The sequence below is a fragment of the Ahaetulla prasina genome, chromosome 4 (assembly GCF_028640845.1).
Source record: "Ahaetulla prasina isolate Xishuangbanna chromosome 4, ASM2864084v1, whole genome shotgun sequence".
NCBI classification, from domain to species: Eukaryota; Metazoa; Chordata; class Lepidosauria; order Squamata; family Colubridae; genus Ahaetulla; species Ahaetulla prasina.
This window is the reverse complement of record NC_080542.1, coordinates 66,677,548-66,689,900: the sequence shown is the minus strand read 5'-3', so window position 1 is coordinate 66,689,900 and position 12,353 is coordinate 66,677,548. Positions and strand designations below refer to the sequence as shown.

Here is a 12,353-nt window from a genome sequence, read left to right as displayed (position 1 = left end):
CTGAATTTTAATGATTCAGCGATCAGTTTAGTTTAGTTTAGTTTATTTAGATTTTTATACCGCTCTTCTCCCGAAGGACTCAGGGCGGTTAACAGCCATAATAAAAAAAAACAATACAATGTACATAATAAAAACAATTTTAAAAATCTTATTAAACATCAGGCCAAATTAAAACTATTAAGAACATAAAAACCCCAAGTTAAATCAAAATATTAAAACTGCTAAAATTTATTTAAAATTTCTATGCCAGTCCTGCGTGAATAAATAGGTAGGTCTTCAACTCACGGCGATCAGTGTCCCAATCATCACATTTTAAAGTAATTATTACAATCTAAGGCCTACCCATCTAATAATAGTTAATATTTTGGCATTATATGCCAAACAATAATGTATATCATATTCTTGGCTTATTGTTATGTATATTTTCATTCATCATTAAAAAAAACCATTCAAATTTTCAGAAAATAGTCTTACAAAAAAAATGGAAACATTGCAAATAAGGCAAAATTTAAAATAAAATGGGATTTTTGGGTTTCCTATTTCATGCAGAATATTGTAAATATACATTTTTATTTATTTATTTATTTATTATTTATTTATTTAAATATACATTTATTTAAATATACATTTATTTAATGTATATTTACCCTAATTTGGAAACTATATGGCAATATGTAAACTTTAGTGAGTTATATTATATGTGTGAGGTCTTCCCTGATCATTTCATTATCCAAAACAGCTCAATTGCTGATAGATGAGATGGAGAACATGTATTGTTCCTAACACTATGGGATTTCAACTTCCCTAAGCCTTAACAACTATGGATAATTGTGCTCTGAATGTAGGTCTTCCATTTTACCTCCTGAATTTTAGGATGGAGAATGGATTAGGAAATTCGAGGAGCAAAACTGTAGAAATGATTTTAGATTATTTTCTCATTTTTTCCCCAATGAGATTTGCTATGCTAACTAGTTCACTTGACATATCCCTAATTCAAACCTTTGAAATTATATATTATATATTGCCCAAACTTCGGGCTTTATTAATGATTACTTCAGATCACAATAATTGCAGTCAAAACAGAGGATGATGGGAGCACAAATGCAATTTGGGAATTTAGTAAACATTCTTGAATGTTTGCATGTTACTCACATGTACATATATATGTGTTTGTGGAGGATCTTGCTGATTCTGTCTGTGGTGCCTTTTATATATGGGAGGAGGGCTGTGCCGTTTTCTTGTTCTCTGTCTTAGATTTTAGTGGGGGTTTCTTTTTGGATTAGATTGATAATCTTATTTCTTTGGAATCCATTGGATGGTAGTACGTTAGTGAGAGTGTGTAGTTCAGTTTTTAGGTGTTGTTCGTCAGCTAAGCGTTTTGTTCTGGAGATGAGTGTCTTGGCTACGGAGTTGATCTGTGCTGGGTGGTGGTGTGAGAGTGCGTGCATATAGCAGTTTGTGTGTGTTTTCTTCTGGTAGATGGTGTGTCCTAGGGAGCCATTGGGTTTCCTGTAGACTAAGACATCCAGGAAGGGAAGTTGGTTATTAGCTTCTGTTTCCATGGTGAACTGTATTTTGGGGTGTAGGCTATTGAGGTGTATGAGGAAGTTGTCCAGGTTTTCTTTCCCGTGTGGCCAGATTATGAAGGTGTCATCTATGTATCTGAGCCAGAGTTTGGGTTTGTGATCAGATTTTTCTAGAGTTTGGGTTTCAAAGTGTTCCATGTAGAGGTTGGCAATGACAGGTGAGAGGGGTGATATAAAAGAGGGGTGATATAAAAGGCACCACAGACAGAATCAGCAAGATCCTGCACAAACACAACATCAAGACAGCATTCTGCACAAACCGAAAAATATCCACCATTCTAAGAAACCCCAAAGACAAAGTTGAGTTAGAAAATCAAGGAGTATATGAAATCCCATGCATCGCCTGCCCCACCACATACATCGGACAAACCAACAGAAGAATAAGTGTACGCATTGAAGAACACAAGAACTCAGTCAAAAAAGAGGAACCAACTTCTTCCCTGGTCCAACACCTTAAAGCCACAGGACATGATATTGACTTTAAAATGACCAGAACTATTGCCAAAACTGAACACTTTAACAACAGAATAATCAGAGAAGCCATCAAGATAGAAAAACTCCCACACAGCATGAACAAACAAAATGATACCTCCCGCTTACCAGCGATTTGGAAACCCGCTCTTATTGACAAACGAGTCCCTAACATAAGGAATGACACCAGACCCACACTCACGAGGTCCACACAGGATGTCACCACCACACATCCACCCAGAAAGCAGACCCAAACCCACACTGATGATGAAGCATGACCAAGGACCAGAAGCCAGACCACAGCTGCAACATTAGCCATTTCAAACCCCTCCAATCCATACATGCAGCAGACTGACACCCACTATGAAGTGCAGCTCACCAGCTCAAATCTCCCTGCAACTCAAACTAATCTGAGCACAACCAAGCCCCCACCCAAACAGGGCACACCCCCAGCCAATCAGAGCACAAAAAAACCCCATCCAATCAGAGCACAGCCAAGCTCCCACCCAATCAGTTCAAACCCCCACTAGCAGTTAAAAAGAAGAAACAGCTGCAATCACACATTGCTCCCAGAAGCACGAAGCTGAAGCCTGAAGATGACGAATGAGACTTCGTTGAAACGTCGCCAAAATACTTCCAATTTTACGCGGGAAAAACCCGAATAACCAAAGACCTACACACAAACACCCATGAAAACCTCAGAAAATATACACACACACACACACACACACACACACACACACACACACACACACACGAAATACCATTCATGCCATCATCACAAAATCTCCAGAACCGTAAAGCCTACAAACTTGAAATTTGCCACATATGTTCTTCTTGGCTTCTAGGTGCTCACTAAGAAAGGATTTTTCGAAATTACCAACAGAGCATTAGTATTTCCTATATTATTATTGTTAACACATTCTGATGCTAAGGAGTTCTACTCCCCACCTGAAAAGAAATCTGTTTCAAATGCAAAACACAAACAGAGGAGAGGAGTTTCTGTTTCAGTTTTACACAACAGCAAGGAGCTTTATTACAGAACAATTGAGCTAAGCCATGGCCAGGCTCCTTCCTGTCTCCTTCTTGCTCACACAGCAAATACTGTTTCACTTTCCAAACAGCCCTCGGATACTAAGGAGTTCTACTCCCCCTCCCCATCTGAAAAGAAATCTGTTCCAAATGCAAAACACAAGCAGAGAAAAGGAGTTTCAGTTTTACTTTCACAGCAGCAAGCAGGGGATGGGATATGGGAGGTTTCTGTGGGGCAAGCCTGAATGAGATAAGGGGATAGGATAGGGGAGGCTTCTGTGGGGCAAGGCTGAGGGAGAGAAGGGCATAGAATAGAGAAGGCTTCTGTGGGGCAAGGCTGAGGGAGAGAAGGGGATAGGATAGGGGAGGTTGATCATAACTACTGATTAATTTTCAAGCTGTAAGTGTCGATTTATCAAGCCCGATCGCATAGTTTCATAGCGGAGCACAGGTATTCAGCTATTCATATAAAATATGCTGTCATACATCATACATCTCACCAAGATGGCTTATATATTAAGATTAATACATCAGCTCCTTTGCTGATTGTAATTTTTTTTAATAGAAACTCTACTTAATAGATCAATATAATTTTTCTTTTGATTTATGGAAATATGTTTGCATTACTTTATAGATTTTAGGGCAAATATGACATCCAAGAGCTAAATTTCCAATATCTATATTTTGGATATTCCAATTAAAATTAATTTGTTTTTGTCTCCCTTCCCAATTCCCCCCCAAAAATGTAAGACTGGGAAGCTCGGATAGACAGTCATGGACGAGTATTTTATGTGGATCATGTAAATCGAACCACAACTTGGCAACGGCCTACAGCTGCAGCTACTCCTGATGGAATACGCAGATCTGGATCAATCCAACAAATGGAGCAACTCAATCGGCGGTAAGTTTTGGGCCAAAATATAATAGGCAAAAAACCAAAAAGAGCATATAAGTTCACAATTCTATTCTTTAGCAGAAGGCTTTAAGAAGGCATTTTTATTACTTATCATAGTCCCATGGAAGTTACATGAATTCAAACATCTGTGTGTCTTATAAAATTATTCTCTGTAAAAGATCTGAACAAGTCTATCTGAGTCTTCAGCCTATGTCTTTCTGGTGTCTATGTTCTGATAGTTCTGTAGGTCTTTTCCAGCCAAATGCTGTAAGATTCAAAACTCATACATTTTAACAGTAGTACAGAATTTGCAAACCTGTTGAGTAAATACTACAACACAATTGCTTATTATCATTTACTCTCAGCTTATATTTTTAAATATGGTCTGCCTGAATTTTTAACTATTAAAACAAAAAAGGTACATAAACTCCTGCTGAAACTTATTTTGATTTTTTTTATTATTTGCCACCAAATCTGTGTCAATTTTTAGTGATTGCCTAGGAGTTCTCCAGAAAGAATTGTCTCCAAATACCCCATTCAGATCTTCCAATATTTCACACATCACTGCTATAATCAAATCCATCCATGTTGATCTGGTTATTTTTTTCTCTTTCCCACTGTTGTTGATCTCTACAGCTAGATAGATTTTTACATAATGTGTCTGATCATTTGTGTCTCTAAGGAGAACTCTGGATTGATTGATTTGATTATTCATTTTTTATTCTTTTGGTGATCTGTGATATTTTCAGAAATCTTCTCCAGTGCTAAAGTTCAAAAGTGGCAATACTTTTTCTATTCTGATTTTTTAGTCTTTTTACAGATTCCACAGAGGATTGTTAAACCAAGCCATGTTTGTTTACTTAAAGAAATATTTTTGTCTCACCCTCGCATTACTTATTCAGCATTCAAGATTACTTAAGAAATTTAACATCTGTGTATGTGTGTGTGTGTGTGGTGTGTACAAATAAAATAAAATTATAGGCTAAACTCACAGGTTTGTAGCAAAGTCTTCCTGAGGTTAAAGAAATAACATGGGAGATGGCAATACAGTACTTTAAGCAATAATGCTCCGTAAATTTAATGGGCTAAAACAGCAATAATGCATGTTTATCCTTTTGTAGCACTTTTGTACTGGCTGCCCTTATGCTGCTAAACTTAGTCATGAACTTAGTCTAAGCCCACTATATATTTTCAGAACGTCTTCACTATATAAGCTATCTCATTCTATTCTATTCTATTCTATTCTGTTCTGTTCTGTTCTGTTCTGTTCTGTTCTGTTCTGTTCCTTTCTTTCTTTCTTTCTGAAAAAACAAAATGGAGCAAATTATCAGCAGTTGACCAAAAAGCTTTATATTCAGTTGACCAAAAAGCTTTGTTTGATAAAGTTAACTTGGCAATTAACAAGGCATTTTAAATGACTGTATGCATTTTTAAATTATTCTTTTATATTATTCTTTTTAATTGATTATGGTTTTATGCTTAGTTTTAATTCTATGCTTTTAACTATATATTTTATGTTACTACATATCTTTGAACAAAAAGGCAATAATTTCACATCAGTTAAAATTCTCAATCCACCTGAATTTTAAATATAGACACCACAGACACATTGGAAAATTTCTTTTCCTAATTTCAGAGGTGTAGATGATTAATATATTTCTATTTCTTTCCTTTGCCAAAATCAAGATATCAAAATATACAGCGAACTATTGCTACAGATAGAACAGAAGAGGACGCTGCTGTCAGCAGTCGTGTGGAAAGACTCCCTCCTGGAGGAGGCAGTGATTCTGAAGCAGACCCTTCCCAGACAAATACAGGTAAGGCATTTTGTGTGGCCAAATGGTATTCTTCACTTTGCATTAAAATATACAATATTGTTCATTTAAAATGTTAAATAAATAACATTTAAACATAATAATTCTTCCATTTAAGAGGGAAAAGAGCAACTTTGGGCAAAAGGAAGCTTACATTCTCTGTGGCTCAGACTGGTAAGACAGACAGTCTGTTATTAATTAATTTATTTATTTTTATTTATTTATCAAATTTTTATACCGCCCTTCTCCCGAAGAACTCAGGGCGGTGTACAGCCAAAGATAAAACACAGAATATGTACAATTAAAACCAAATTAAAAAATAGCAAATTACAAAAAAAGGCTGATAATCAAAATTTAAATTTAAATTTTTTTAAAAAAATTAACACAGCTGCCTGCAATTACTGCAGGTTCTAGTCCCACCAGGCCCAAGGTTGACTCAGCCTTCCATTCTTTATAAGATAGGTAAAATGAGGACCCAGATTGTTGGGGGCAATAAGTTGACTTTGTATATAAATATACAAATAGAATGAAGACTATTGCTAACATAGTGTAAGCCGCCCTGAGTCTTCGGAGAAGGGCGGGATATAAATGCAAATAAAAAAAACAAACAGTAATTCTATCACAAGTAAATTAGAAGTGAGAGAATTCCAAGGAGGTCATCATCATTATGGAAATCATGTCTAAATAGACATAGACAATTGAATTGCATGTTAGAAAATTGAAAAGTGTATTAACTGGTACTAGACCCTACTGCGGAAACACTTTATATGTAATAAAAGCTTGGTTTTGGCTTAGTTTTTGTGTTTTAAGATGTTAGTTCTGTTGCAATGAATATCTTATTTTCTGTACACTGTGGTTTTAATGTTTGGCATTTGAGAAAATGTAATACTTTTTCAAAGAGCGTACTCATTACATCTCTGTTTACCATGCAACATATTACGTCTGCTTTTATTGCAAAAAATATGGATAAATTCTTGTTTTTTTGATATTTTTTATAACCAAGCAGAGGTTATATGCATGTGTGAGTATCCAACAAACTAGAATTGCTCTTTGAAAGAAAAAAGACTTCTGAAATTGGTAAATATTTTTCAGTTCAAGAGGAGATGCTCCATAGATGTGATTTATCTCACACAACAAACTCAGATTATTTTTATGCCTTTTGCTAATACCTAATAATGGTCTGCAAGTTCTAGTAACAATTCAAGAAGTAAAGTGAAAAAATGGGTCTAAGGTTAAATATACAGAAGATCAAATTAATGACAACAGATACAGGAAACAGCCTTAGAATTAATAATGAAGACACTGAAGTTCCTTTTAGGATCAACCATCAACACGAGACTAATGCAGACTAATATTTGATTAGAAGAACAATGGTCTTGAAAAAGATATGCAGGCTATATGTTCAAAATCATGAAGGCAAGTATTTTCCCTATGCACTATGAAAATGGAACTTGGGTTTTGAAAAAGCAGGATATAGCGATAGCACTTAAACTTATATATCACTTCATAGGGCTTTATAGCCCTCATTAAGCAATTTACAGGGTCAGCACATTGCCCCCAACAATCTGGGTTCTCATTTTAATGAACTTGAAAGGGTGACAGCTTGAGCCAACCTTGAACCAATGAGGAAGTGAGCTGAATTAGTCTGCAAAACTGTATTCTAATCACTGGGCACCATGGCTCCTATAATGAGATCTTTTAAAATTTGGTGTTGGAGAAAACTTCTGAGAATATTATAGGTAGTAAAAACAAAAAAAACAAAAAAAAACACCAAATGGATCATTCAATAAATCAAGGCAGTTTCTCTTGTGATACACATTACCAAAGTTAAAACATTATACTTCGAACACTGTGCAAAGATCTAGTTTTATGAATACGTCTATAATGCTGGGCGGTTATCGGCAGATAACCGCCCAGCTGCCCTGTTCCGGGTGACCCGCTCCCTCCTTCACCAGGGGGAGCGGGATGACCCGTTGCGGGGACGTGCTGAGGAGTTTAACGGTTATCTATACGATAAAATCGTTCAGCTTAGGGACGGTATGGACCAAAATTGTGGCGATTCAGACGGGGTATCTGAGGGCGGTCTTGGTGATGTTGTTTGGGATGAGTTTGACCCTGTGACTCCCGAGGACATGGACAGGTTGCTGGGTAGATTGAATGCCACCACGTGTTTACTGGACCCGTGCCCCTCCTGGCTGGTGCTGGCCACTCAGGAGGTGACACGAGGCTGGCTCCAGGGGCTTACGAGTGCTTCCTTGTTGGAGGGAGTCTTTCCGGCCGCCTTGAAAGAGGCGGTGGTGAGGCCCTCCTCAAGAAGCCTTCCTGGACCCGGCTGTTTTGGGTAACTATCGTCCGGTCTCCAACCCGCCGCGAAGGTTGTAGAAATATGGTGGCATATCAGTTTCCCCTGCACCTGGAGGAAACTGTCTATCTGGACCCGTTCAGTCCGGCTTCCGACCGGTTACAGCACTGAGGCGGCTTTGGTCGCGTTGGTGGATGATCTCTGGAGGGCCAGGGATGAGGTTATTCCTCTGCCCTGGTCCTATTAGACCTCTCAGCGGCTTTGATACCATCGACCATGGTATCCTGCTGCGCCGGTTGGAGGATTGGGAGTGGGAGGCACCGTTTATCGGTGGTTCTCCTCCTATCTCTCCGACCGATCGCAGACGGTGTTGACGGGGGCAGAGGTCGACCCGCGGCACCTCACTTGTGGGTGCCGCAGGGCCGATTCTCTCGCCTTCTGTTCAACATCTATATGAAGCCGCTGGGTGAGATCATCAGTGGCTTCGGTGTGAGGTACCAGCTGTCGCTGATGACACCCAGCTGTACTTTTCCACACCGGGCCACCCCAATGAAGCTATCGAAGTGCTGTCCCGGTGTTTAGAAGCCGTACGGGTCTGGATGGGGAGGAACAGGCTCAGGCTCAATCCCTCCAAGACGGAGTGGCTGTGGATGCCGGCATCCCGGTACAGCCAGCTGAGTCCGCGGCTGACTGTCGGGAGCGAGTCATTGGCCCCGATGGAGAGGGTGCGCAATTTGGGCGTTCTCCTGGATGCGGCTGTCTTTTGAAGATCATTTGTGGCCGTCTCCAGGAGAGCTTTCCACCAGGTTCGCCTGGTGCGCCAGTTGCGCCTTTCTGAACCGGGATGCCTTGTGCACAGTCACTCACGCCCTTGTGACGTCTCGTCTGGACTACTGCAATGCTCTCTACATGGGGCTCCCCTTGAAGGGCATCCGGAGGCTGCAGTTGGTCAGAATGCAGCTGCGCGGGTGATAGAGGAGCCCTCGTGGCTCCCAGTGACACCTATCCTGCGAGGCTGCACTGGCTACCTGTGGCCTTCGGGTGCGCTTCAAGGTATTGGTGAGCGTCTTTAAAGCGCTCCATGGCATAGGGCGGGTTACTTACGGGACCGCCTGCTGCTACGAATACCTCTCACCGACCCGTGCGCTCTCACAGAGGGACTCCTCAGGGTGCCGTCGGCGCGACAGTGTCGTCTGGCGACACCCAGGAAGGGCCTTCTCTGTGGGGCTCCGCCCTCTGGAGCGAACTCCCCAGGACTTCGTCAACTTCCGGACCTCCGAACCTTTCGCCGCGAGCTCAAAACTCACTTATTTATTTGCGCTGGACTGGGTTAGCTTTTTATGGGTTTTTAATTGGGTTTTATCGATGGGTTTTTAATGGGTTTTTAATGGGTTTTATTATTTGCTAAATTTTAATTGCGGCCAAATTGAATAAGTTTTTTAGTGGTATTTTAATAGTATTTATTTTGTAATAGGAATGTTTATTTTATCTGGCTGTAAACCGCCCTGAGTCCTTCGGGAGAAGGGCGGTATAAAAATTTAAATAATAAATAAATAAATAAATAATAAATGCTGGAAAGCACTGAAGAAAGGAGAAAAAGAACAACAAGCAGCAAAGTAGATGTACTCAAGTGTACCTGAAATTGCTGCACTCTTGGAAGAAAGGTTGTCTTGGGAAAATATGTATCTACACTTGGTCACTAAGAATTAATACTGACTTGGTGGCATATGATGTAGAGAGACCTAGTCCATACCAATAGCCAACAATCGGACACAACTGAATGGATAATATCATCATCATGGCACATAATATCTGCTAATCTTATTTTAAAACTGTATTTTTAAGATATAATTTCTAAGCATATCAACAAATCTTAGGAATGTCTTTTAGTAAACTTTTGTATATTTTTTATTGTTATGGAATGGAAATGTAGTATTGGTGTGGGATTAAGATTGTGAATATTATCCAAAAATATTTTTTCATTTTACCCATATTGATATACTAAGAGTTCAATAGAGTTTTTTAAAAAGCTTGTTGAAACATAAATTAGGGACTCAAGTCATGGTAGCTTCCAGATATTTGTATACATTTTGTCCTGTTAATCTTCTAACAATTAATTAAACACTTAACTTTTAACAGTGATTGGTAAATATTTTTAATAATTTTTTTGCTACACTGAAGTTTATTTTTAAAGCTAAAGTTAGTACAGTAAGAAAAAACACAAGCCCTAACTATTGGAAAAGAGTGGTAAAAATAAACATTTTAAACAATGTATTAGGGAAGGGCAGAAGGCTTATGCATAAAATCATTCAGAGAATAAGAGCGAGCAAAAGATCTGAAGACTGGAATGATATAAATACCTTGTTGTTATAATTTATACATTTACCATTTTGTTTCAGAAATTAGGAGAGAAATATCTGTTTCACCAGTGAATTCTCAAAAAATCACTTTATTGCTGCAGTCACCAGCTGTAAAGTTCATTACCAATCCTGAATTTTTTACAGTGCTGCATGCAAATTATGTAAGTACTTGATTCTCTGCTATACAGGTTGGTGACTTATTTTAGTGATATCTTCTAGAAAGTGTTTTATTTCTCACATGTATCATTCTTACTCAAGCAAATGATTTATGAAAGAGTAATGTATCCTATATTATATGTTCTATGTATATATTCATGCCCATATAAGATCTAAATTACACATGTACAAATGTATGCTAAATGAATTACTCAAACAAAAAATAAAGCAAGTCTAGGTACTCTTGAGACTCCACCAACAAAACAAGAAAGTCCATCCAAAAGAAGAAGACTCAATCCAAATTGAACACAATAAGGAACAAGCAACTATCAGAAGAAATAAACTTTTAGATGAACTTTTAGAGACAGGCAACTGGCAATATGCCACTCAGAACAAAAAACAAACAAAACAAACCCTAAAGAACAATGTCCGTGCTGTCTAGTGCAGTCCAATCCAATACAGCCAGTTGGAGCTGAGCAATTGATTTCATATCCTCACCTTGGAGGAAAGCATGCAGACATCTGGAGAAGGGACATCATCAAATGTTCCGATGACACAAAGCCAAGTCTACCCCAAGGGCATAAAAAGGTCCTTGTTGGTGATAGGAAATTCATTTTGCAGAGGAATGGAATCAGCAATTTGTAGACCAGACAATCAGTCTAAGGAGATATGTAGTTTCCCAAGAACAAAATCAAAGATGTGACTGAGAGCCTTACTAAAATAATTAAGTCCATAGATTATTAACGTTTTCTCCTCTTTCATGTGGAGATGAATGATACAACAAAGAACTTGAGAACAATATTAAGAGACTATGAGCATCTTGGCATGAAAGCCAAAGAGTTAGGAACACAGATGTAGTTTTTTCCCATCTATACTTTATTTATTTATTTATTTTTATTTATTTATTTATTTATTTTTCATATTTCTATACCGCCCTTCTCGAAGACTCAGGGTGGTTTACAGCCAAGGTAAAATAAACACATCACATACATTAAAAGCAATTTTAAAAATCTAATTCAAATAGGCCAATAAATTTTAAAACTCCAAAATGAGATTGTTAAAAACCCTTATAAAAACCACCCATGTTAAAATTGCAATTAGGCCAATCCTGCCCGATGAAATAAGAAAGTCTTGAGCTCGCGCTTAAAGGTCCGGAAGTCAGGGAGTTGGCGTAGCCCCAAAGGTAGCTCATTCCACAGGGTAGGAGCCCCCACCGAGAAGGCCCTCCCCCTGGGGGCCGCCAGCCGACATTGTTTGGCTGACGGTACCCTGAGGAGGCCCTCCCTGTGGGAGCGCACAGATCGATGGGAGGCTGTTTGTGGCAGTAGGCGGTCCCGTAAATATCCCAGTCCCAAGCCATGGAGCGCTTTAAAGGTGATAACCAACACCTTGAATTGCACCCGGAAGACCACCGGTAACCAGTGCAGCTTGCGCAGGAGAGGTGTTATATGGGAGCTACAGGACGCTCCCTCTACCCCCGCGCAGCCCCATTCTGGACCAGTTGAAGCCTCCTGGTGCTCTTCAAGGGGAGCCCCATGTAGAGAGCATTGCAATAGTCCAGGCGGGAGGTAACGAGGGCATGAGTGACCGTGCATAAAGAGTCCTGGTCCAGGAAGGGACACAGCTGGCGAATCAGGCAAACCTGATAAAAAGCTCCCCTGGCGTCGGCTGTCAAATGCTCTTCTAACGACAGCTGTACGTCCAGGAGAACACCCAAGTTGCGCACCATCTCCCTGG

General features: G+C 39.3%; 1 protein-coding gene across 3 annotated transcripts in view; it reads left to right on the top strand.

Annotated features, from left to right (window-relative positions):
* The window catches only part of HECW1 (HECT, C2 and WW domain containing E3 ubiquitin protein ligase 1), a 249,520-nt gene that overhangs the window by 186,565 nt on the left and 50,602 nt on the right, over positions 1 to 12,353 (top strand). For all 3 annotated transcript variants that reach the window (XM_058183258.1, XM_058183260.1, XM_058183259.1), the window contains 3 exons: positions 3,840 to 3,990; positions 5,671 to 5,801; positions 10,500 to 10,621. In XM_058183258.1, coding sequence (XP_058039241.1) covers positions 3,840 to 3,990; positions 5,671 to 5,801; positions 10,500 to 10,621 — 404 coding nt within the window. The remainder of the gene's footprint in view (positions 1 to 3,839; positions 3,991 to 5,670; positions 5,802 to 10,499; positions 10,622 to 12,353) is intronic.